A 27,760-nucleotide genomic window follows, 5' to 3' on the forward strand; every position below is an offset into this window, starting at 1 on the left:
ATTATTATTATTATTAGCAGATTGGGGTGATGACAGTTGATATAAAGCTGAAACCAACTCTCACTTGACCCTTTTAAGCCACACCAATAGAATGTTCAACAAAGAATAAAAAGCATTCAAGGTCTCATTTTTCACAGTGATTTAACTGTCAGACATTTACATAATTACACTATAAAACCGTCAGGGTCTCATGGAAAAAGACTATGGAGTGGAAAGCCAAGTGTCTGTCTGGCAGAGTTGATGATTATACATTGAGGGCTAAAATAGTCATATTAATACTATTGTGTAACACAGAGTTTGACAGTCTTTGTGTCCTTACTGAAAGCCACCAGACCTCGACATGTTTAGATCTCTGCATGTCCTGTTATTCTCATTGAATAAACTTGTGAAGTTTGTAAGAACTTAGATGTGAGAAACATTTCAGTCAAAGCGTTCTCCTAGTCAATCTCCTCTCTCGTGTGTGTGTTGTATGTCGTTAGTAAGACTGGGTAGTAAGAATGTTAATTGTCTCACAAATGCAGACCTGGGTTCAGGTAGCCTAGTGGTTAGAGCGTTGGACTAGAAACCGAAAGGTTGCAAGGTCAAATCCCAGAGTTGAGAACTTAAAAGTTGTTGTTCTACCCCTGAATAAGGCAGTTAACCCACTGTTCCTAGGCTGTCATTGAAAATAAGAATTTGTTCATAACTGATTGACCTAATAAAATAAAAACAGCATTCCATTGGCTCTGTTGCGCCAGACTAGCCTCAGGATCCTTTCAAGTATTTGAAAGAAAACTACAAATACTATTTAAACCCAGGTATGTTCCTTAATTGCAGTGTCTTTTGTTTGTTTCGGTCCAAGGCTCTCCTCGTCTGTGAAATCTCTCTTTTTTTAATGGAAGAAAAAAAACTTCCCCACTCCCACTACCAGTTTGGTCTTGTCAGTATGATGTGCCTTAATACAGTATGTTATGCCTGAATGTGTTCTAATACAGTATGTTATGCCTGAATGTGTTCTAATACAGTATGTTATGTCTGAATGTGTTCTCATACAGTATGTTATGTCTGAATGTGTTCTAATACAGTATGTTATGCCTGAATGTGTTCTCATACAGTATGTTATGTCTGAATGTGTTCTAATACAGTATGTTATGCCTGAATGTGTTCTCATACAGTATGTTATGTCTGAATGTGTTCTAATACAGTATGTTATGCCTGAATGTGTTCTCATACAGTATGTTATGTCTGAATGTGTTCTAATACAGTATGTTATGTCTGAATGTGTTCTAATACAGTATGTTATGTCTGAATGTGTTCTAATACAGTATGTTATGCCTGAATGTGTTCTAATACAGTATGTTATGTCTGAATGTGTTCTCATACAGTATGTTATGTCTGAATGTGTTCTAATACAGTATGTTATGCCTGAATGTGTTCTCATACAGTATGTTATGTCTGAATGTGTTCTAATACAGTATGTTATGCCTGAATGTGTTCTCATACAGTATGTTATGTCTGAATGTGTTCTCATACAGTATGTTATGTCTGAATGTGTTCTCATACAGTATGTTATGTCTGAATGTGTTCTAATACAGTATGTTATGCCTGAATGTGTTCTAATACAGTATGTTATGCCTGAATGTGTTCTAATACAGTATGTTATGCCTGAATGTGTTCTCATACAGTATGTTACGTCTGAATGTGTTCTAATACAGTATGTTATGCCTGAATGTGTTCTCATACAGTATGTTACGTCTGAATGTGTTCTCATACAGTATGTTATGCCTGAATGTGTTCTAATACAGTATGTTATGCCTGAATGTGTTCTAATACAGTATGTTATGCCTGAATGTGTTCTCATACAGTATGTTACGTCTGAATGTGTTCTCATACAGTATGTTATGTCTGAATGTGTTCTAATACAGTATGTTATGCCTGAATGTGTTCTAATACAGTATGTTATGCCTGAATGTGTTCTAATACAGTATGTTATGCCTGAATGTGTTCTAATACAGTATGTTATGCCTGAATGTGTTCTAATACAGTATGTTATGCCTGAATGTGTTCTAATACAGTATGTTATGCCTGAATGTGTTCTCATACAGTATGTTATGCCTGAATGTGTTCTCATACAGTATGTTATGTCTGAATGTGTTCTAATCCAGTATGTTATGCCTGAATGTGTTCTCATACAGTATGTTATGTCTGAATGTGTTCTAATACAGTATGTTATGTCTGAATGTGTTCTCATACAGTATGTTATGCCTGAATGTGTTCTCATACAGTATGTTATGTCTGAATGTGTTCTAATACAATATGTTAACTTATCTCTGAACTAACTGCATCCTCCAGTCAGAGTGTGTTAGCCGTCAAGCCTGCTGGGAGGAGCGACCCTGTGTGTGTGTGTGTGTGTGTTTACGTGTGTGTGTGTGTTTACGTGTGTGTGTGAGTGAGTGCTGGGAGGGGTAGTGACCCTGTTAGAGGAGGAGGGAGGGATTGTGGGATGTGTGGGGATCTGGTGAATGTCTCCTGCCTGCCGCAGTGAGAGAATTACCCTCACTTCTCTCTATTTCTCCCGGGAGTGACGTCGTTAGGCAGTACTTAGTGGCGGAGTAGCGGTGGTTTTGCCTGGGGGCCTCGACTATGATCAGATCAGATGAGCCCCTCTGAATCCTGTTACACTCTGGCTTAGAGAAGACAGTGGAGAGAAGAAGAGGGAGTCAGAGTTCCATGTGGTAAGCTGACTAGATATGCACGCTTATTCTGGGAGAGAGAAAGAGAGGAACATTTGAAAGTCATGCAAAAACTATTGCATGTGTAGCTGTTATTTGGAGTGTGTGTGTGTGTGTGTGTTTGTGTGTGTCCTCTCTGTGTGTACTGTCTGTCTGTCTGTCTGTCCTGTCTGTCTGTGCGTCCTGTCTGTCTGTGTGTGTGTCCTGTCTGTCTGTCTGAGTGTTTATGTGTGTTTTTGTATTTGATATGTGACGATAGGGATCCCCTGTCTGTCTGTCTGAGTGTTTTTGTATTTGATATGTGATGATAGGGATCCCCTGTCTGTCTGTCTGTCTGTCTGTCTGTCTGAGTGTTTTTGTATTTGATATGTGACGATAGGGATCCCTGTCTGTCTGTCTGAGTGTTTTTGTATTTGATATGTGACCCTGTCTGTCTGTCTGTCTGATGTTTTTGTATTTGATATGGGATGCCCTGTCTGTCTGTCTGAGTGTTTTTGTATTTGATATGTGACGATAGGGATCCCCTGTCTGTCTGTCTGAGTGTTTTTGTATTTGATATGTGACGATAGGGATGCCCTGTCTCCATGTATTAAGGACCTGCTGCCATTAGGACTTTAGAGTTTAGCTGTTGTAATTGGCCGCTGTTGTAATTGGCCGCTGTTGTAATTGGCCGTTACGAATAGTTGAACTGGAGAAAGTCAAAAGAACGATTCAAGGACTATCAAATGCATTCCTTTTGGGAATGACATTTTTTGCTGTTTAATATATATATATATATATATATGATATATAATATGGTTGGTAGCTATACAGTAGTGTACTAACACATTTGGAAATTAATTTGGAACTGACGTTGCAAAAATCATCAGTCCTGTTTTTTCACCAAATTCTGCTTTAGAACATTTGATGCTTTGATTAAATCAGTACGTCACCTGACTTGTCTGATCGTGAAATCCTTTAATTTTATTCACGCATTCATTTAATATAAATATAATGGTGCTTCAAGCCAAGGACTTGCGTTTAAAAGGACAGTGAGTTAGAAATCTAAAACTAATTATTATAGATTAGACAACACACAAGAAGCCTGCAAGTGCCAGAGGAAGGAACTGAGCCCAAAGCTAAAGGGATCATCTCTCTCTGTGTGAAAACATTGGGATCGATTGGATTCCCTGAAACGTGCTGAGTTGGATTGATCATCTCTCTCTCTCTGTGAAAACATTGGGATTGATTGGATTCCCTGAAACGTGCTTCACTGAGTTGGATTGTAGTCGAAAGTGGTGCTGTACACAGAGGGGGCCAAGATGGCCCCTCAGGCAATCTGTTATTGTGTCAACTCCTTATTGTTTCTTTTAACGTTGCAAAGGGAGTCTACGATAAATACTATGAACTGTCTCGATCACTGAAGTCTAGCGATGTCCTGAATTTATTGAGCAATTTGTGGTTAGCACACTTTCGAAAAGGTTAGAGCTAAACATCATGACTGTCACTGATAATGACTGAGGAACTGGCATCATGTACTATGATTGACAGCTTTAGAACGTAACGGTCCACTGGAGGGTCTCTGTTGGTCTCCTTGCATTGTATCAACTAAAAACAGAGGTGAATTTTAAAAGGAGGGACGAGTGCAGGTAGACGTGTTACAGTAAGTCATTAGCAACATGGAGACATTCAGAACGTGTCCCTAAGATAGGGGAGAGGTACGGTGGGGAATTCCGTTTCCTAACATCGTGTTTTCACAGGAAATCGCTCGCCCTTCCCGTCTTGGGGAGCGTTCAGCAGGACACAACCTTTTGGAACGTTCAGATAGGCATGTTTATTCTACATAGCATATTCCTGACATGTATGCACATCAAAGCATCCCATTGGCTGTTTGTGGCACTTGTATCTGCAATGTTCGATAACGTTTGGCTACTGAATGTAGCCCTGTGTCCTAATAGTGTTGCTTTAAAGGTCCAATGCGGCCGTTTTTATCTCAATATCAAATCCTTTCTAGGTGACAATTAAGCACCTTACTGCTATTGTTTTCAATTAAAATAGGCAAAAATACACAAAAATAGCAGCTAGCACTGCGATTCAAAGCCTTAGACCACTGCGCCACTCAGGAGGCCTACACTGTCAAACTTTTGTTTAATTTCAGCCAGTGGTTTTGAAAGTGGCCAAAAGTAATCCCTGTTTTTGTTGTGTACTACGTCACGAATCCAATTCGTACTATATGTTACGAATTTATTGGTTAAGATCCTGGAATTCATCTTTAACTAATTTTCCACCTGGTGATGTCACAGGCCAAAACTCCATCCCACCAAAACAGGCTGAAATTTCAGGTAGGTCTTTCCATACAGCTCTGACACTAAAAGGATATTATCATCATTTTCATAATTTCACAGTATTATTCCAACATCATAGTGTGGAAATATAACACAAGAAAATCACACTTTTGGCTGCACTGGGCTTTTAAGAGTGTGCAGTGTCATCTCATTTCATGTGTGGTGCACCCTGGGAGAAGGCATACCCCGTTAGACAGAAACAGAAGGTGAGAGAAAGAAATTAAGGAAGTTATTTATACAAAATACTTAATGTGGTGAGACACAGGACACAGATTTTACATTTCAATCAATGTGCCACAGTAATAAAAATAGATCCTTCCTTCACTCTGTCTGTGTGTGTGTGTGTGTGTGTGTGTGTCCAGGCTGGGTATGCTCTCCAAGCCTATTGTCATCCACAATGACTTCCTTCCCTTGATGAACGGAGGCGATGGCCAAAACGCCACACCAGGAAGTGGATGGCCCTTTTGTTACCCAGCAGCCCACAGGATATTTTGGGGCTGCTCGACTTTCCACTTCCTGTTTTTCTTATTCCTTGTTGTTGTCCCACCCTCTAAATGTTTCTTATTATGATGATTGGATGATTTCTTTTTCTGAATCATTTCCAGAAGGTTTAAAATGATGGATCATACACTACTGTATGTTTCCTAAAGCCTCACCCTGTCCAGATAAGTCACACTCCTTTCAGACTTAGTCTAATCATTCTGACTGGCTGACAAAAACTAAGGCACTCCCCTCCTATCTTTAATCACAACATGTATTTGCTTAAGTTACAACTCAACTCATCATTTAAACGAGACTCCAGTGTTATGATGTGTTTGTGTATCCCAGGAAGTTAGAGATTGGTATCTAGTTCTCCTTCCTTATTCTTCCTTCCTGGTTATTAGATAAGGGGAGAGGAGGCACTCAGTAAAGGAGGGAATCGGGATTAGAGGAGGGGAAGGTAGAAAGCATTACTAATAGTGAATGTGATGTCATAAAGCATTACTAATAGTGAATGTATTGTCATAAAGCATTACTAATAGTGAATGTGATGTCATAAAGCATTACTAATAGTGAATGTGATTTCATAAAGCATTACTAATAGTGAATGTATTGTCATAAAGCATTACTAATAGTGAATGTATTGTCATAAAGCATTACTAATAGTGAATGTGATGTCATAAAGCATTACTAATAGTGAATGTGATGTCATAAAGCATTACTAATAGTGAATGTGATGTCATAAAGCATTACTAATAGTGAATGTGATGTCATAAAGCATTACTAATAGTGAATGTATTGTCATAAAGCATTACTAATAGTGAATGTGATGTCATAAAGCATTACTAATAGTGAATGTATTGTCATAAAGCATTACTAATAGTGAATGTGATGTCATAAAGCATTACTAATAGTGAATGTATTGTCATAAAGCATTACTAATAGTGAATGTGATGTCATAAAGCATTACTAATAGTGAATGTGATGTCATAAAGCATTACTAATAGTGAATGTGATGTCATAAAGCATTACTAATAGTGAATGTATTGTCATAAAGCATTACTAATAGTGAATGTGATGTCATAAAGCATTACTAATAGTGAATGTGATGTCATAAAGCATTACTAATAGTGAATGTGATGTCATAAAGCATTACTAATAGTGAATGTATTGTCATAAAGCATTACTAATAGTGAATGTGATGTCATAAAGCATTACTAATAGTGAATGTATTGTCATAAAGCATTACTAATAGTGAATGTGATGTCATAAAGCATTACTAATAGTGAATGTGATGTCATAAAGCATTACTAATAGTGAATGTGTTGTCATAAAGCATTACTAATAGTGAATGTATTGTCATAAAGCATTACTAATAGTGAATGTGATGTCATAAAGCATTACTAATAGTGAATGTAATGTCATAACGCATTACTAATAGTGAATGTGATGTCATAAAGCATTACTAATAGTGAAAGTATTGTCATAAAGCATTACTAATAGTGAATGTGATGTCATAAAGCATTACTATTAGTGAATGTGATGTCATAAAGCATTACTATTAGTGAATGTGATGTCATAAAGCATTACTATTAGTGAATGTGTTGTCATAAAGCATTACTAATAGTGAATGTGATGTCATAAAGCATTACTAATAGTGAATGTGATGTCATAAAGCTTTACTAATAGTGAATGTGATGTCATAAAGCATTACTAATAGTGAATGTGATGTCATAAAGCATTACTAATAGTGAATGTGATGTCATAAAGCATTACTAATAGTGTATGTGATGTCATAAAGCATTACTAATAGTGAATGTGATGTCATAAAGCATTACTAATAGTGAATGTGATGTCATAAAGCATTACTAATAGTGAATGTATTGTCATAAAGCATTACTAATAGTGAATGTGATGTCATAAAGCATTACTAATAGTGAATGTATTGTCATAAAGCATTACTAATAGTGAATGTGATGTCATAAAGCATTACTAATAGGGAATGTGAAGTCATAAAGTATTACTAATAGTGAATGTATTGTCATAACGCATTACTAATAGTGAATGTAATGTCATAAAGCATTACTAATAGTGAATGTATTGTCATAAAGCATTACTAATAGTGAATGTAATGTCAAAGTATTATAATTAGTCAATGTAATATAAAGTAAACAATTGTCAGGTTGAAGGTAAATCAGGAAGTTAATAACGTATATAACTTTTTCTGACATGAACACAATCATTGAGCTAACCCTCGGTCACTGCAGATGTGGCCAGAGCATTGAGCAATGTGACTTTAAATGTTACAGTTTGAGTTGGATTTGGATTGATTATGGATCCCCATTAGCTGCTGCCAAGGCATCAGCTACTCTTCCTGGGGTCCAGCAAAATTAAGGCAGTTATAATATTTTTAAAACATTACAAGACATTCACAACAGATTTCACTACATTTTAAGTGTGTGCCCTCAGGCCCCTACTCTACTACCACATATCCACAACATTGTGTATAGTGCGTATGTTATCGTGTGTTTGTATGCATGTGTCTGTACCTCTGTGTGTGTGTGTGTGTGTGTGTGTGTGTGTGTGTGTCTCTTCACAGTCCCTGCTGTTCCATAAGGTGTTTTTGTATCTGTTTTTAAAAATCTGATTCTACTGCTTGCATCAGTTACTTGATGTGGAATAGTGTTCCATGTAGTCATGGCTCTATGTAGTACCGTGCGCCTACCATAGTCTGTTCTGGACTTGGGGACTGTGAAGAGACCTCTGGTGGCATGTCTTGTGGGGTATGCATGGGTGTCCGATCTGTGTGCCAGTAGTTTAAACTACTGGCAAACTGCACGGTGCATTCAACATGTCAATACCTCTCACAAATAGAAGTGGTGATGAAGTCAATCTCTCCTCCACTTTTAGCCAGGAGAGATTAACATGCATATTATTAATGTTAGCTCTCTGTGTACATCCAAGGACCAGCTATGCTGTCATCTGCAATTTGCCTAAGTCCCTCTTTGTGGCACCTGACCACACAACTGAACAGTAGTCGAGGTGCGACAAAACTAGGGCCTTTAGGACCTGCCTTGCTGATAGTGTTGATACTAGCCATCCCGGATCCGGGATCGTGAATACAGCCTCAAGCTCATTACCATAACGCAACGTTAACTATTCATGAAAATCGCAAATGAATTGAAATTAATATGCTAGCTCTCAAGCTTAGCCTTTTGTTAACAACACTGTCATCTCAGATTTTCAAAAATATGCTTCTCAACCATAGCAAAACTAGCATTTGTGTAACAGTATTGATAGCTAGCGTAGCTAGCGTAGCATTTAGCGTTAGCATCAGCAGGCAACATTTTCCCAAAAACCAGAAAAACATTCAAATAAATAATTTACCTTTGAAGAACTTTGGATGTTTTCAATGAGGAGACTCTCAGTTAGATAGCAAATGTTCAGTTTTTCCTGAAAGATTATTTGTGCAGGAGAAATCGGTCCGTTTGGTGCGTCACGTTTGGCTACAAAAAAAACGCCGAACTTTTTTCCAAATTAACTCCATAATATCGACTGAAACATGGCAAACGTTGTTTAGAACCAATCCTCAAGGTGTTTTTCACATATCTCTTTCATCTTGGTTTCACCTGTAGCATGAGTTCTGTGGCACTCACAGATAATATCTTTGCAGTTTTGAAAACGTCAGAGTGTTTTCTTTCCAAAGCTGCCAATTATATGCATAGTTGAGCATCTTTTCGTGACAAAATATTGCGCTTAAAACGGGCACGTTTTTTTATCCAATAATGACATATCGCCCCCAATAGGTTGAAGAGGTTTGAACGCAGAGTAGCACTTTATTATGGACAGACTTCTCCCCATCCTAGCTACTGTTGTATCAATATGTTTTGACTATGACAGTTCACAATCCCGGGTTACTCCAAACAGTTTAGTCTCCTCAACTTGCTCAATTACCACATTATTCATTACAAGATTTAGTTTAAGGTTTAGGATTTTGTGAATGATTTGTCCCAAATGCAATGCTTTCAGTTTTTGAAATATTTAGGACTAACTTATCCCTTGCCACTCATTCTGAAACTAATTGCAGCTCTTTGATAAGTGTTGCAGTCCTTTCAGTCGCTGTGGTAGCTGTCCTGTATAGTGTTGAGGCATCCGCATACAGAGACACAATGCCTTTACTCAGTGTGTATCTCTGTGGCATGTCGTTAGTAAAGATTGCAAAAAAGTAAGGGGCGTAGACTCTACCCTGGGGAATTCCTGATTCTACCTAGATTATGTTAGAAAGGCTTACATGACACCTTCTGTGTTCCATTTGACAGGTAACTCTTTATCCACAGTATAGCAGGGGGTGTAAAGCCATAACACATATGTTTTTCCAGCAACAGACTATGATCGATAATGCCAAAACCGCACTGAAGTCTAACAAGACAGCCCCCACAATCTTTTTATCATCAATTTCTCTCATCCAATCATCAGTCATTTGTGTAAGTGTTCTGCTTGTTGAATGTCCTTCCCTATAAGCGTGCTGATAGTCTGTTGTCAATTTGTTTACTGTAAATAGCATTGTATCTGGTCAAACACCATTTTTTCCAGAAGTTTACTAAGAGTTGGTAACAGGCTGATTGGTTGGCTATTTCAGCCAGTTAAGGGGGGTTTACTTAGGTAGGGGAATAACTTTTGCTTCCCTCCAGGCCTGAGGGCACACACTTTTGAGTAGGCTTAAATTGAAGATATGGCAAATAGGAATGGCAATAAACTCTGCTATTATCCTCCATCCAAGTTGTCAGACCCTGGTGCCATGTCGTTATTGATAGACAACAATACTTTTTTCACCGCTTCCACACTTACTTTACGGGATTCAAAATTGCAATGCTTGCCTTTCATAATTTGGTCAGATATACTTGGATGTGTAGTTGTCACGTTCGTCGTATGAAGGAGACCAATTGGTATGCGTGGTATGCGTACATTCTCTTTATTAAAAGAATGAACAACGAACAAACTTTGTTATTGACCAAATACTTATTTTCCACCATAATTTGCAATTTGCATTTTTCTCATTATGTCTGTCATAGTTGAAGTGTACCTACGATGAAAATTACAGGCCTCTCTCATCTTTTTAAGTGGGAGAACTTGCATAATTGGTGGCTAAATACTTTTTTTGCCCCACTGTATATATTGGTTTCATTGTGTAGTTTCTTATTTTTATTCAGTTTAGTCACATGATTTCTCAATTTGCAGTACGTTTGCCAATCGGTTGTACAGCCAGAACTATTTGCCATTTATTTTTCCTCATCCCTCTCAACCATACAGTTTTTCAATTCCTCATCACTACACAGGGATTTAACAGTGTTTACAGTAATTTAAAAAAAATTTGTTGTTGTTTTTTTTTACCCCTTTTTCTCCCCAATTTCATGGAATCCAATTGTTGTAGTAGCTACTATCTTGTCTCATCACTACAACTCCCGTACGGGCTCGGGAGAGATGAAGGTTGAAAGTCATGCATCCTCCGATACACAACCCAACCAGCCGTACTGCTTCTTAACACAGCGCGCATCCAACCCGGAAGCCAGCCGCACCAATGTGTCGGAGGGTACACCGTGCACCTGGCAACCTTGGTTAGCGCGCACTGCACCCGGCCCGCCACAGGAGTCACTGGTGCGCGATGAGACAAGGACATCCCTACCGACCAAGCCCTCCCTAACCCAGACGACGCTAGGCCAATTGTGCGTCACCCCACGGACCTCCCTCACGGTTACGATAGCGCCTGGGCGCGAACCCAGGGACTTTGATGGCACAGCTGGCGCTGCAGTACAGCGCCCTTAACCACTGCGCCACCCGGGAGGCCTACAGTAATTTTCTTAATGGATTCATGCTTATTAGTAACTGGGATAAGCAATTTCATAAATGTGTCAAGTGCAGCGTCTGGTTGCTCCACATTACACACCACAGACTAACAACATATGAATCGCTACAAAACTTATTGTATGACCTCTTATACACTATATTAGGCCCAGCCTTAGGATATGGATCTTTGGTTTTCCTAGATATGGCTACTATATTGTGATCACTATATCAAATGGATTCGGATACTGCTTTCAAACAAATTTCTGCAGCATTAGTAAAGATTTGATCAATACATGTTGGTTGATTTCATTCCTGTGCTGATTGTTAACCCTGATAGGCTGATTGTTAACCCTGATAGGCTGATTGTTAACCCTGATAGGCTGATTATTAACCCTGATAGGCTGATTGTTAACCTGTACCAGGTTACAGGCACTAGTTACAGTTTGTAGATTTCTCTTGAGTGGGCAGCCTGATGATAGCCAGTCAATATTGAAATCTCCCAGGAAATATACTTCTCTATTGATATCACATTATCAAGCATTTCACACATGTTATCCAGATACTGACTGTTAGCACTTGGTGGTCTATAGCAGCTTCCCACCAGAATGGGTTTTAGGTGAGGCAGATGAACCTGTAGCCATATTACTTCAACAGTATTTAACATTAGATCCTCTCTAAGCTTTACAGGAATGTGGTTCTGAATATAAACAGCCACTTCTCCACCTTTGGCATTTCTGTCTTTTCTATAGTTCTTATAACCATGTATTGCTACCACTGCATCACGACTCAGGCTATGACCCAGATACAGACACAGGAAGTAGACTGTACAGTTGTCAGATAATTTATTGTAAACACGGGGCAGGCAAAGGGCAGTTCGAATACAGGCAGGGGTTTGTGATCAGGTCAGAGTCAGGCAGGTACAGGATGGCAGGCAGGCAGGCAGGCTCGGGGTCAGGACAGGCAGAGGTTCGTATTTAGGTCATAGTCAGACAGGTACAGGATGGCAGGCAGGCAGGCTCGGGGTCAGTGCAGGCAGAGGTTCGTAATTAGGTCAGAGTCAGACAGGTACAGGACAGCAGGCAGGCTCGGGGTCAGGGCAGGCAGAATAATCAGAACCAGGAAAACTAGCAAATAGAACTTGATTTTAAAAAAGGAAGACGGAAAAGCATGTTGATAAAACCTGACCAGAGAAGATGACTGGCAACAGACAAACAGAGAACACAGGTATAAATACACAGGATAGTGGGAAGATGGGCGACACCTGGATGGGTTACACCTGGATGGGTTACACCTGGATGGGTTACACCTGGAGGGGTTACACCTGGAGGGGTTACACCTGGATGGGTTACACCTGGAGGGGGTACACCTGGATGGGTTACACCTGGATGGGTTACACATGGAGGGAGGTCGAGACAAGCACGAGGACAGGTGAAACAAATGCTGCACACAGTGGACTTCCTACTAGGACACACCACCTCAGTGCTAACAGTATAAATGGTTCATAGGCATATGATTGCTGCATACAATAGCTGTAGGATCAGCAGAGCCATTCAGGGTAGTAAGAGGGACATACATTAGGTTACTTACATTGTCTTCCAACGCCCCTGGGATAATGTACATTTGCTTAAGCATTATGCCAACTCAGCGACACAATGGTAGGGATTAGCTGAGCTGGGCTTGGGTCATTGATAAGTCATTGTGTCAACACAGCCTTACAATGCTGTGAAAGGAACCAGGAACCCAAATGATTTGGGTGGATCCCATCCTCTTTATAATTCCATCATTGTTTCCAGAAGGTATCAAAATTGTCAATAAATAATACACCCACAGAGCTGCCATAGTCTGGTAGCCAGTTATGGAGGGATAAAAGCCTGCTGAACCGTTCAATGCCACAATTTAGGAAGGGCAGAGGGACAGATATTATGGGGCGTTTGTTGGTGACAAGTAGTGACCCAATCAATTCTTTAAAATCCATCTTCAGCTGTTCTGAGCTGCCTTTCATAATGCCATTTGACCCCACATGATCAATGACAGTATAATTCCCTGACACACAGCCTCGGGAAGCAACCTGATGGTGTCCTGAACTTTGACCCCCATGAACCATGACAGTATCATTCCCTGACACACAGCCCAGGAAGCAACCTGGTGATATCCTGAACTTTTGCCCAGGAAAACACAAAGTCGTTGCCCCAGGTTTAGATATATGCCTCAACATCGAACCTATCACAATAGCCCGGAATGATCCAGCATCTGCCGTGTCTCAAAGCAGATTGTGAGGCCAGAGCCAAAGAACTCACCTGAGAAGAGGGCTGTGTGCAGGCCTCAACAGCCAAAGGGACAGAGCTCTGATCGAGAGAGCACGGCCCAGAGGAAGGGGGCCGCGGTGGTCCAGGCTGTACCCAGGCAGTTTATTGACTAGGACAGGGAGAGGTAGCTGGAGGGGCATCCACAGCCGTGGAGGGAACACCCAAAGAGAGCGTTGAATGAGTCCAGCTCTTGGTAGCCTGGCTCGGTTGTTGGTATCCAAGTATTAAAGCGTGCGAGGTTGAAAGTTGAATGAAGAAAGTTGAGCGAGAAAAAAACTAAGATGTTCGTAAATGTGTTAAATGGTTATTAAAAGTAATAAATGAAAAGTTTGGCAGGTAGCCAGGTCGCAACAAACAGCAACACGACAATGTTATGAGGAGAATATTTCAGAAGCGTTACAATAGTGTGTTAACTTTGGTGTCCTCAATAAACCTGCACTTTCGAAAAGCGGATATTTCCCTGCATGGAGAAAAATACAATCAACAAAAAATATAAAACGCAACATGTAAAGTGTTGGTCCCATGTTTTCATGAGCTGAAATAAAAGACTCCCAGACCGTTTCCATACGCACAAAAAGATTATTCGCTCAAATTGTGTGCAGAAATGTGTTTCCATCCCTGTTATCCGTCGCCATGTTTGAAATTGTTGCATGTTGTGTTAATATGTTTGTTCAGTGTACATGCATACATATGAAATGTATAACAGTTGATCTGTCCCAAACCAGTTAGCTTAGTCCCAGTTATAGGATCTGAAGCAAGTCTTCTCAAGGTGCAGACAGGAACATTGTTTTTTTTTTGTGCAGATTTGATTGAACTACTAAACCTAGCCCTGGTTGAACAGTCTGAACCCTGCGCTCACTATTGTTGTGAGGTGAAACAATACCCCTTCAGTTCAACATCTAGTTTGATTTACATTTAATTGAGTTGTCCACTAATAATAATTCAACATGAAAATCAACAAATAATTTAACCATGACATTGGATTTAAAACATTTTTAAAAGGACATATTTACCAAATTCCTTTACATTGAGACTTTTTTCAAATCCAATCAGTTTTCCACAATGTCATCACATTGCATTTTTCTGTTGAAATGATGTGGAAAAACATCGATTCAACCAGTTTGTGATTATGGGGTAGTGAGTGCAGCAGTCCTTAGAAAACCACCCAGGGAAGTCCCAGAAGGCCCCAAAGCCCTGGCTTCCTGGCTCTGAGGGCATAGTGCCAGCTGTCGGACCATCACACAAAGGACTCACTGGGACCTAAGCCAGGGGTTTCAAGCACCTGCCAACACAATACACAGCCAAGCCAGGGGGTGCCAAGCCAGGGGTGCCAAGCACCTGCCAACACAATACACAGCCAAACCAGGGGGGTGCCAAGCACCTGCCAACACAATACACAGCCAAGCCAGGGGTGCCAAGCACCTGCCAACACAATACACAGCCAAGCCAACGGGTGCCAAGCCAGGGGTGCCAAGCACCTGCCAACATAATACACAACCAAGCCAGGGGTGCCAAGCACCTGCCAACACAATACACAGCCAAGCCAACGGGTGCCAAGCCAGGGGGTGCCAAGCACCTGCCAACATAATACACAACCAAGCCAGGGGGTGCCAAGCCAGGGGGTGCCAAGCATCTGCCAATACGATACACAGTTTGATTTGAACCAACAACAAAAAAAATGTTTGTCATGTGGAACGCTATTTTGGCTGACTGTCATTATGGCTGACTGTCATTATGGCTGACTGTCATTGTGGCTGACTGTCATTGTGGCTGACTGTCATTATGGCTGACTGTCATTATGGCTGACTGTCTTTATGGATGACTGTCATTATGGATGACTGTCATTATGGCTGACTGTCATTATGGATGACTGTCATTATGGATGACTGTCATTATGGCTGACTGTCATTATGGCTGACTGTCATTGTGGATGACTGTCATTGTGGATGACTGTCATTATGACAGTTATCCATCCTGTCTGCCCAAAATATTCCCTCTCCTGGGGATGCTTGTTCCAAGCCAGGGCTGTTCAATTACGGTTCTGAAGGGTTGAAAAACTGTTTTGTTTCTACCTAGTAGTTAATTGCACTCATCTGGTGTCCCAGGTCTGAATCAGTCCCTTATTCGAAGGAGAGGATGTAAAGCAGAAGGGATTCTGCCCCCCAAGACCGACATTGATCATTCTATTTGCCATGCGAATATAGTGTAACAATATGTGCTCCCTACTTTCCCCCTGGCTTAGTCCTATTAAGCAGTTTGGACTGGAATTGACTTGAGTGTCTGCTACAATGATATTTGAGTTGACTAGCAGGCCGAAGCATTCGACCCCTCCTACAGTCAATGATCATCCAGCACCACTTAATGTGTGTGTGGCAGGGCTCTAATGCCCTGATATGAGATTTCCACAGAGAATGCTCCATGCTGCATGCTCCATCTACTCACATCAGGGCATTAGACCCACTAGCAGGTCTCCCACACAGACACACACCAATATTATTATAGTGTTTATATTATACATGTATCTTGAATTCAGTTTAGTTTCAGGTAGTTTTTTAGACCTGATTTGCTATTGTTTGTTTAGTTGAAGTTGTATACAGATATTTATATTTTGTTTTAATATTATTTAAGGCTCTATTCAATCCGTAGTGCTCGAGATCAGCTTTATAGCGCGATTGGCAATTAAAAGCGGAGACTGCATTCACCGTAAACACTGCATATGTCGGCTCAATCGGTAATTACCTTTATATTTTAATGCCGATCTTCCACGATACTTCGGCGACACGGATTGAATCCAGCCCCTTAGTTTCAGTTTTAGGCCACTTTCACATATCCTCTTATGATCCAGATACTGGAGCGTTTGGTAGTGGGTCCAAGATCCAGGACCAGATTACCAGGTATTGTGACTCGGCAGCGCGAGTCGCGTGGAACTTTTGTGCCCGTTGTAAACAATCTCACGAACGTCATGTAGAATGTGCGTTTTGCTAATTGCACCCTGAAAGTGTTTTGTGAAAGCAAAACGTATTCTGTTGAATTCTCACAAACACTCCAGGAACTAAACCAGGGTAGTGACTTTCATATGTATAAATGTCCTTAGTTTTAGTGTTTAGGTTAAAGAAAACATGCATGGGACGCTAGGAGCCTTTTGGGTTGTATATTGATTTGATTCCCACCGGGGGCAGTATGAAGATGTATACACCCACTACTGTACGTCGTTCTGGATAAGAGTGTCTGCTAAATTACTCAAATATAAATGTAAAATGTTATATGTTTTTTGGATGTCACTTTTTGCAACAGGGGGTTAGGAATACATAAGGAGATGGGTCAGGCCGTAGGTTAGCGTTTATTATGACTCTATGCAAGTTGACGTTTATTGTCACGAGTCTTGCCCTGGAGGCAGAACTGATCGATTTCCCCTTAGATAGGCCAGCTGCAAAGTTAAAACTGGCTAAATTGTATTTTTTTTTTAAAGAAAAAATATATATTTTTGTTCCTAATTTGAGGTTAGGGTTAGGCATTAGGGTTAGCAGTGTGATTAAGGTTTGGTTGAAAATCAGATTCACTCGGCAGAGCTGCCACCAGAACAAGACCCATGATGAAAAACTCGAACTTGCTCATTCCACATCCCTTTGATTAAAAATGCATCCTTGATTGAGATACGGTTCTGCAAACCTTGAACGCTAAACTCAAAAGTATAAAAACAGTAGAGTACACAAACTAAAGGGTGTTTAGACACAACTGCAAAGTGGAAGGAGTAGGGCTTTCAAGGAGTTGGTCTGATGTTCTGATGTGATGTCATCGGCCTCCATCTTGCTTGAAGAACAATAGAGGAGAAATAGAGGACAAAAGAGGAAAGAACCCTCACACAGAAAAAATAGCTATTGTGTAATACCACAATGCAAGATTGCAGTTCATCATGTCTTCTATGGTACCTTCCATCTTCCTGTAGTTCATCATGTCCTCTATAGTACTGTACCTTCCATCTTCCTGTAGTTCATCATGTCCTCTATAGTACTGTACCTTCCATCTTCCTGTAGTTCATCATGTCCTGTATAGTACCTTCCATCTTCCTGTAGTTCATCATGTCCTGTATAGTACCTTCCATCTTCCTGTAGTTCATCATGCCCTGTATAGTACCTTCCATCTTCCTGTAGTTCATCATGTCCTGTATAGTACCTTCCATCTTCCTGTAGTTCATCATGTCCTGTATAGTACCTTCCATCTTCCTGTAGTTCATCATGTCCTGTATAGTACCTTCCATCTTCCTGTAGTTCATCATGTCCTGTATAGTACCTTCCATCTTCCTGTAGTTCATCATGTCCTGTATAGTACCTTCCATCTTCCTGTAGTTCATCATGTCCTCTATAGTACTGTACCTTCCATCTTCCTGTAGTTCATCATGTCCTCTATAGTACCTTCCATCTTCCTGTAGTTCATCATGTCCTCTATAGTACTGTACCTTCCATCTTCCTGTAGTTCATCATGTCCTCTATGGTACCTTCCATCTTCCTGTAGTTCATCATGTCCTCTATGGTACCTTCCATCTTCCTGTAGTTCATCATGTCCTCTATAGTACTGTACCTTCCATCTTCCTGTAGTTCATCATGCCCTGTATAGTACCTTCCATCTTCCTGTAGTTCATCATGTCCTGTATAGTACCTTCCATCTAGTCTCCTGTAGTTCATCATGTCCTCTATAGTACTGTACCTTCCATCTTCCTGTAGTTCATCATGTCCTCTATGGTACCTTCCATCTTCCTGTAGTTCATCATGTCCTCTATGGTACCTTCCATCTTCCTGTAGTTCATCATGTCCTCTATAGTACTGTACCTTCCATCTTCCTGTAGTTCATCATGTCCTCTATGGTACCTTCCATCTTCCTGTAGTTCATCATGTCCTCTATGGTACCTTCCATCTTCCTGTAGTTCATCATGTCCTGTATGGTACCTTCCATCTTCCTGTAGTTCATCATGTTCTGTATAGTAGCTTCCATCTTCCTGTAGTTCATCATGTCCTCTATGGTACCTTCCATCTTCCTGTAGTTCATCATGTCCTCTATGGTACCTTCCATCTTCCTGTAGTTCATCATGTCCTGTATGGTACCTTCCATCTTCCTGTAGTTCATCATATCCTGTATAGTCCCTTTCATCTTCCTGTAGTTCATCATGTTCTGCATAGTAGCTTCCATCTTCCTGTAGTTCATCATGTCCTCTATGGTACCTTCCATCTTCCTGTAGTTCATCATGTCCTGTATAGTCCCTTTCATCTTCCTGTAGTTCATCATGTCCTGTATAGTACCTTCCATCTTCCTGTCTTCATCTGAAACTAGTGTTTATTTTATAGCAGATGGTAGTTGTTTCTCATTAATCGTAATGCAGTCTTATTAATTAATGGATTATCAGACACTCAAATATAAAGGCATACACACAACTAATACACTCAGTGTGCATAGCTAAACTCACGACAATGGAAAATCACACATGTATTTGAAAAACCATTTAGACATATTTGTAAAACATTCTAATGATGTAAACATTTTTCTTTAAGGTCAATAATGATGCCTAATGAATATGCGCTGCATGTGAAGTTTTCATCTCCTAATAGACAAATTAATTGGCAAATTAGTCAGGATTAACCAGCTAATTTATGTGTTGTAGGTTTTCCATCAGATGCATAAAGCGATTTATCTAAAAAAAAATGTAGATCTCATTGTATTTCATTACGGACAGCTGGAGTTTCATATTTTGAGCTGCTCGTTGCCTTAGTATCCTCTTGTTTGTTTCATTTGTGAATGAGTACACTGCATGTTAAAGGGATAGTTCACTCAAAACTATATTTTTTTTTTCATTAGTCCGCTGTTAATACAATCCCAAAAAAGTGTGTAGTGAAGTTTTCAAGATATAAGTCGACTCATTTCAGATTATACCATTATTGAAGACTTCAGTTTTTCTGTTTGGTTTTCATTGATTGAGAACTAGAATGAGTAATGGCTTGTGGCAGGGCTGTTGATCAATTAGACATTTATGACATTTTAACTCATTCCCTCAAGAGTTGGCCAGACGTTGTCATGCAGATTCTACCTCAGAGCTGGCTAGACGTTGTCATGCAGATTCTACCTCAGTTGGCCAGATGTTGTCATGCAGATGCTAACTCAGAGTTGGCCAGATGTTGTCATGGGTTCTTTCCAAACAAACTGGATCCTAGCCTTCTAAAGGATAAAAAATATACCTAGTGTACGTATCCCTATTACCAGGTTCTCTCTCTCTGTCCTCTCTATAGGCTATCTTCCATCAACCCCCCTGCCCATTCCCCTCCAGGAAAAAGGAGTCCGTTGCAGAGTGAAGGAAAACACAAGACTGTGAAAGAAAACAAGAAAACGTCAAAAGACTTGTCTTGAAGGAGGGAGAGAAACACAAACTGGGCGAGAGGAGGGGCTGCCTCAGCCATGGGCAAACAGAACAGCAAGCTACGGCCGGAGGTGCTGAATGATCTGCGCGAGAACACAGAGTTCACCGACCACGAGCTCCAGGAGTGGTACAGAGGCTTCCTAAAAGACTGCCCCACGGGCCACCTGACTGCAGATGAGTTCAAGAAGATCTATGCCAACTTCTTCCCGTACGGGGACGCCTCCAAATTTTCCGAGCACGTCTTCCGCACGTTCGACACCAACGCAGACGGGACGATAGACTTCAGGGAGTTCATCATCGCGCTGAGCGTAACGTCACGAGGCAAGCTGGAGCAGAAGCTCAAGTGGGCCTTCAGCATGTACGACCTGGATGGGAACGGATACATCAGCCGCGCGGAGATGCTGGAGATCGTACAGGTTAGTCTCAATACCCTATCTTCCACCGATGTATCGTAACATCCGGTTGTGATTGGGAGTCCCATAGGGCGGCGCACATTTGGCCCACCATCGTCCGGGTTTGATCTGGGGTAGGCCGTCGTTGTAAATACGAATTTAAAATTTGTTATAAAATCAACACAAGGACCAATGGATTATAGAAATTAGTAAAGTTTGTGGAAGCTAATAGACTGAAGTGTCAAAACACAGCATCTATCACATAGTAAGTAGACAGTGCTAATTAGTGTATCCCTCATTTAACCACCTTGAAGCTAGAATCTGCAATTGCTACATACATTTTTGGAATTACAGTGCATTTGGAAAGTACTCAGACCTCATCTTTTCCACATTTTGTTACGTTACAGCCTTATTCGAAAATTAATGAAATCATTTTTTCCCCTTCATTAATCCACACACAATACCCCATAATGTCAAAGCAAAAACAGATTTTTAGACATTTTTTCTGTGTGTGTAAAATTTAAAAAATGCAAATATCACATTTACATTAGTATTCAGACCCTTTACTCAGTACTTTGCTGAAGCACATTTGACAGCAATTACAGCCTCGAGTCTTCTTAGGGATGCTTGGCACACCTGTATTTGGGGTGTTCCTCTCAGTCTTCTCTGCAGATCCTCTCAAGCTCTGTCAGGTTGGACGGGGAGAGTAGCTGCACAGCTATTTTCAGGTCTCTCCAGAGATGTTCGATCAGTTTCAAATCCAGGCTCTGGCTGGGCCACTCAAGGACATTCACAGTCTTCGCCCCAGTCTGAGGTCCTCAGAGCTCTGGAGCAGATTTTCATCAAGGATCTCTCTGTACTTTGCTCCGTTCATCTTTCCCCTGGATCCTGACTATCCTGTAAAACATCCCCACAGTATGATGCTTCCACCACCGTGCTTCACCATAGGGATGGTGGCAAGTTTCCTCCAGATGTGACGCTTGGCATTTAGGCCAAAGTTCAGTCTTGGTTTTATCAGACCAGAGAATGTTGTTTCTCATGCTCTGAGTCCTTTAGGTGCCTTTGACAAACTCCAAGTGGGCTGAGGAGTGGCTTCTGTCTGGCCACTCGAACATAAAGGCCTGATTGGTGGAGCGGTGCACAGATGGTTTTCCTTCTGAGAGATTTTCCCATCTCCATAGAGGAACTCGGGAGCTCTGTCAGAGTAGTACCATTGGGTTCTTGGTCACCTCCCTGATCAAGACCCTTCTCCTCCGATTGCTCAGTTTGGCTGGGCAGCCAGCTAAAGGAAGAGTCTTAGTGGTTCCAATCTTCTTCTATTTAAGAATGATGGAGGCCACTGTGTTCTTGGGGACCTTAAATGCTGCAGAAATGTTTTGGCACCCTTCCCAAGATCTCTGCCTGTCTCGGAGCTCTACGGACAATTCCTTCGACCTCATGGCTTAGTTTTTACTCTAAACTGTCAACTATGGGACCTTATATAGACAGTGTTTGCCTATCCAAATCATGTCCAATCAATTGAATTTACCACAGGTTGACTCCAATCAAGTTGTAGAAACATCTCAAGGATGATCAATGGAAACAGGATGCACCGGAGCTCAATTTCGAGTCTCATAACAAAGGGTCAGAATACTTATGTAAAGAAGGTATTTCTGTTTTTTGTTTGTAATAAATGTGATAAAAATTCTAAACAACATGTTTTCACTTTGTCATTATGCGGTGTGTAGATTGACGAGGGAAACATTTAATACATTTTAAAATAAGGCTGTAAAGTAACAATGTGGGGGAAATGAAGTGGTCTGAATACTTTCTGAATGCGCTGTAGCTACTACGAACCTCTTAGTGTAACTGTTAAGGTGTTGGCTTGACAGACGCTGGATCAGAGGTTGAGTCCCAGTCGGGGCTTCCCCCAGAATTCACTACATTGGTTTCAGAAGTCGGATGGTGCCCTTGAGGCCTTCCAAGAGACGTGTACACGTGAGGGAGTTGGTATAGTAAGTGTGGGGACACACTCTCCTGAAGGAAGGGGGTAGTGTTGCAACCATAGATCCATTTCCTGTAGTCTAGTGGCCTCATGGGTGGAATGCTATTGTTCTTTTTCATAATTAATAAACATAAAACCCACTGAAAATCCGGTGTTTCACTATCAAACAGTTTTGTTATATTTCAGTCTTCTGTGATGTGTAAAAAGTGCAATATTGGGATGCAAACTCAAAAGGTAAAATTGAAATATTTCAACTCCATATCTGTATTGGTGTGTTCTTGTTTTAAGCCCACAACCATGTGTGTGAGGTGTATTCATTTGTTTCAAAGTGGATTTGTTTTAAGACTACCAAGAAACACTCTGTGTGATCCTGATTTAGCCCACCACAATAAAAAGGTTAAGCCAACATCTAGCGAGCTCGTCAAGAGGTCATATGGTGCAAAATGCATCATACTGGGAAACTTTCTGTATTTTGAAAGTTCTAAATCTTGACAACTTGATCACTGACATGTAAAACAGTTTGGGACTGAATCAATAGAGGACTAATGAAACAAATACCAAAATAGTTATTTTGTGGATTTTTACCTTTAACTGACCCACATTTTTTACTACAACTTCTGAGCCTGTTGGAGAGGATCAGCAACGTGAGGTATACTGTACAGTCGTGGCCAATCGTTTTAAGAATGACACAAATATTCATTTTCACAAACTGCTGCCTCAGTTTGTATGATGGCAATTTGCATATACTCCAGAATGTTATGAAGAGTGATCAGATGAATTGCAATTAATTGCAAAGTCCCTCTTTGCCATGCAAATGAACTGAATCCCCAAAAAACATTTCCACTGCGTTTCAGCCCTGCCACAAAAGGACCAGCTGACATCATGTCAGTGATTCTCTCGTTAACACAGGTGCGAGTGTTGACGAGGACAAGGCTGGAGATCACTCTGTCATGCTGATCGAGTTCGAATAACAGACTGGAAGCTTGAAAAAGAGGGTGGTGCTTGGAATCATTGTTCTTCCTTTGTCAACCATGGTTACCTGCGAGGAAACAAGTGCCATCATCATTGCTTTGCACTAAAAGGGCTTCACAGGCAAGGATATTGCTGCCAGTAAGATTGCACCTAAATCAACCATTTATCGGATCATCAAGAACTTCAAGGAGAGCGGTTCAGTTGTTGTGAAGAAGGCTTCAGGGCGCCCAAGAAAGTCCAGCAAGTGCCAGGACTGTCTCCTAAAGTTGATTCAGCTGCGGGGTACCACCAGTACAGAGCTTGCTCAGGAATGGCAGCAGGCAGGTGTGAGTGCATCTGCAAGACTTTTGGAGGATGGCCTGGTGTCAAGAAGGGCAGCAAAAAAGCCCCATCTCTCCAGGAAAAACATCAGGTACAGACTGATATTCTGCAACAAGTATAGGGATTGGACTGCTGAGGACTGGGGTAAAGTCATTTTCTCTGATGAATCCCCTTTCCGATTGTTTGGGGCATCCGGAAAAAAGCTTGTCCGGAGAAATCAAGGTGAGTGCTACTATCAGTCCTGTGTCATGCCAACAGTAAAGCATCCTGAGACCATTCATGTGTGGGGTTGCTTCTCAGCCAAGGGAGTGGGCTCACTCACAATTTTGCCTAAGACACAACCATGAATAAAGAATGGTACCAACACATCCTTCGAGAGCAACTTCTCCCAACCATCCAGGAACAGTTTGGTGATGAACAATGCCTTTTCCAGCATGATGGAGCACCTTGCCATAAGGCAAAAGTGATAACTAAGTGGCTTGTGGATCAAAACATCGATATTTTGGGTTCATGGCCAGGAAACTCCCCAGACCTTAATCCCATTGAGAACTTGTGGTCAATCCTCAAGAGGCGGGTGGACAAACAAAAAGCCACAAATTCTGACAAACTCCAAGCATTGATTATGCAAAAATGGGCTGCCATCAGTCAGGATGGGGCCCAGAAGTTAATTGACACCATGCCAGAGGTCTTGAAAAAGAAGGGTCAACACTGCAAAATATTGACTCTTTACATCAACTTCATGTAATTGTCAATAAAAGCCTTTGACACGTATGAAATGCTTGTGATTATACTTCAGTATTCCATAGTAACATCTGACAAAAATATCTAAAGACACTGAAGCAGCCAACTTTGTGGAAATTAATATTTGTATCATTCTCAAAACTTTTGGCCACAACTGTAGGATCACTGATCTACAAATAGTGTTCCCTGTGAAATATATATATATATATATATATATATATTTAAATTCAGATTAGCAGAGCTACGCCTCACCCGGTTTAGGCAATCCCCCCACCAAATACACAGGCACAACCAGACCTGGATTGATTGGAGAAAACTTGTGTCAATTACAGAACATTTCCTAGAATCTTCTGCCTGCAGCAACAGTAGTGGATAATGCTAGAAACACCGGTAAAAGCACAGTGCCTCAAAAAGCGCATCATAAACCACGGCTCCAACTCATGAGCTTGTCGTACCCCATCAGAACCCAAAATAGAATCTTGTTTTACTACAATGTTTATAAACAATGTACATGTAAACAAACACTGTATAGCTTATAAAACATGGTTAAAACTATAGTTTTCAGTCAGTCCTGGCATCCATAGCTCTATATGAATTTTAGGGGATATATGTATACATTCCTCAGCTTTTTAACCAAACAGAGGAGCCTGCATTGTTATTGTTTCAATTAAGGATTCTAGCTTTAAGTATCTACTCCTATGGTCCTCTCTCTATTCATCAATGTGCCATCTCCCTAGGCCATCTACAAAATGGTGTCCTCGGTCATGAAGATGCCAGAAGACGAGTCCACACCTGAGAAGAGGACAGACAAGATCTTCAGACAGATGGACTCAAACAACGATGGTGAGGAACCCAGCATGGGATTTGTGCCAAATGGCACCCTATTCCACAAATACAGGGAATAGGGAATAATTTGGGACTATATGGGTAATAGGGTGCCATTTGGGGACTATATAGGGAATATGGTGCCATTTGGGACTATATAGGGAATATAGTGCCATTTGGGACTATATAGGGAATATGGTGCCATTTGGAACATATCCAACCCAGGACTTTTTAGTGCAGGCCGTCACTATTAAGTGGTTTCTTCTGCAGGGCTATTCAACTACAGGCCCATAAAGGGGTTAGGATAAAAACAACTTTACTGATGGTTCTCTCTTCTCCCTGATCATTTGATAGTTTGATAGCTTGAGAGTCTGAACATTTGATAGTCTGATATTTAAATAGTTTGATAGCAATTGATTGAAAGAGAGAATCAAATTATTTCTGCACATAATTTAATGGCCTGCTTTATTAGGCGAATCTCTATCTTTATGTGAAGGAGCCCTCTGTCTTTATGTGAAGGCATAAGAAACATGGACTCCGACAATAGAGACCTTAACCCAACATCTAGCGACCTTGTCAAAGGGTTCGGATCTCTTGGTGTAACAGCTATGTTGGGTTGATAGTCATTGGACTGGAGTTTGAGTATGTGTGATCCCTGGGGGAATTAAACCCATGACCTTCCAACTGAGCCACACAGGTAGCCTAGCGGTTAGAGCGTTGGGCCCGTAACTGAAAGGTTGCTGGATAGACATCCCTGAGCTGACATGGTAAAAAAATCTGTCGTTCTACCCCTGAGCAAGGCAGTTAACCCACTTTTCCCTCAGTGCCATGGATGTTGACTATGGCAGCCCCCTGTACCTCTCTGATTCAGAGGGGTTGGGTTAAATGCAGAAGATGCATTCAGTTGTACAACTGACTAGGTATCCCTCTTTCCTTTCCCCACAGGCTAAGTGATAGCTTTGAACTGAGCCACACGGGCTAAGTGATAGCTTTGAACTGAGCCACACAGGCTAAGTGATAGCTTTGAACTGAGCCACACAGGCTAAGTGGGTTGCAGAAGAGGGAAATCAGTGTATGAGAGGGAGCCACTTTAGACTGTACCTCTTTCTCTGCCTCCACCCATAGCTGTTATTTTTAACCAATTTGAATTATTCTTAACCGTCGATGAGTAACCAAGTTCCTCATCCAATCATGTGGCTTATTATTGCAGGTAGGCTGTCCCTGGAGGAATTCATCAAAGGTGCCAAGAGTGACCCGTCAATAGTCCGCCTGTTACAATGTGACCCCAGCAGTGCCAGTCAGTTCTGAACACACACACACACACACACACACTACTTTTAAGCCCACTGTCACATGACTAATATTATATAAATATTGTAATTATCATCACTGTTGTTTTGAAGATGGTTTGATTTGTACTGTGACAGTTCCATTTCAATCCATAGGAGGATGTTTATAAAATGTAATCATTTTCATATTGTATTTCACTGTAAATGTAATATGTGCCCACATGTTTTGGTCCATAAGTATGTTTTAGTATCCTGATAGTGTTTGTTGCGCAACAATGACATCTAGAATGAAGTGAAGTATTGCATATGCTGTATCAAGCCCCTGAGAAAGGCCCAAGGCACCAAGGCACCTGAGAAAGGCCCAAGGCACCTGAGAAAGGCCCAAGGCACCTGAGAAAGGCCCAAGGCACCTGAGAAAGGCCCAAGGCACCTGAGAAAGGCGCAAGGCCCCTGAGAAAGGCCCAAGGCACCTGAGAAAGGCCCAAGGCACCTGAGAAAGGCCCAAGGCACCTGAGAAAGGCCCAAGGCACCTGAGAAAGGCCCAAGGCATCTGAGAAAGGCCCAAGGCCCCTGAGAAAGGCGCAAGGCCCTGAGAAAGGCCCAAGGCACCTGAGAAAGGCCCAAGGCACCTGAGAAAGGCTCAAGGCACCTGAGAAAGGCCCAAGGCACCTGAGAAAGGCCCAAGGCACCTGAGAAAGGCCCAAGGCACCTGAGAAAGGCTCAAGGCACCTGAGAAAGGCCCAAGGCACCTGAGAAAGGCCCAAGGCACCTGAGAAAGGCCCAAGGCCCCTGAGAAAGGCCCAAGGCCCCTGAGAAAGGCCCAAGGCACCTGAGAAAGGCCCAAGGCACCTGAGAAAGGCCCAAGGCACCTGAGAAAGGCCCAAGGCACCTGAGAAAGGCCCAAGGCACCTGAGAAAGGCCCAAGACACCTGAGAAAGGCCCAAGGCCCCTGAGAAAGGCCCAAGGCACCTGAGAAAGGCCCAAGGCACCTGAGAAAGGCCCAAGGCACCTGAGAAAGGCCCAAGGCACCTGAGAAAGGCCCAAGGCACCTGAGAAAGGCCCAAGGCCCCTGAGAAAGGCGCAAGGCCCCTGAGAAAGGCCCAAGGCACCTGAGAAAGGCCCAAGGCACCTGAGAAAGGCCCAAGGCCCCTGAGAAAGGCCCAAGGCA

At 41.5% G+C, this 27,760-nt stretch overlaps 1 protein-coding gene across 1 annotated transcript; it reads left to right on the forward strand.

Annotated features, from left to right (window-relative positions):
* Positions 1-2,485: 2,485 nt before the first annotated feature.
* Positions 2,486-27,698, forward strand: LOC112262140 (hippocalcin-like protein 1). The gene is made up of 4 exons (XM_024437858.2): positions 2,486-2,714; positions 19,941-20,484; positions 25,216-25,321; positions 26,514-27,698. The coding sequence occupies exons 2-4, from the start codon at positions 20,107-20,109 to the stop codon at positions 26,609-26,611; spliced, it is 582 nt and encodes a 193-aa protein (XP_024293626.1). The 5' UTR covers positions 2,486-2,714; positions 19,941-20,106; the 3' UTR covers positions 26,612-27,698.
* Positions 27,699-27,760: the final 62 nt, after the last annotated feature.

This window comes from Oncorhynchus tshawytscha, linkage group LG11 (genome assembly GCF_018296145.1).
Source record: "Oncorhynchus tshawytscha isolate Ot180627B linkage group LG11, Otsh_v2.0, whole genome shotgun sequence".
Lineage (NCBI taxonomy): Eukaryota > Metazoa > Chordata > Actinopteri > Salmoniformes > Salmonidae > Oncorhynchus > Oncorhynchus tshawytscha.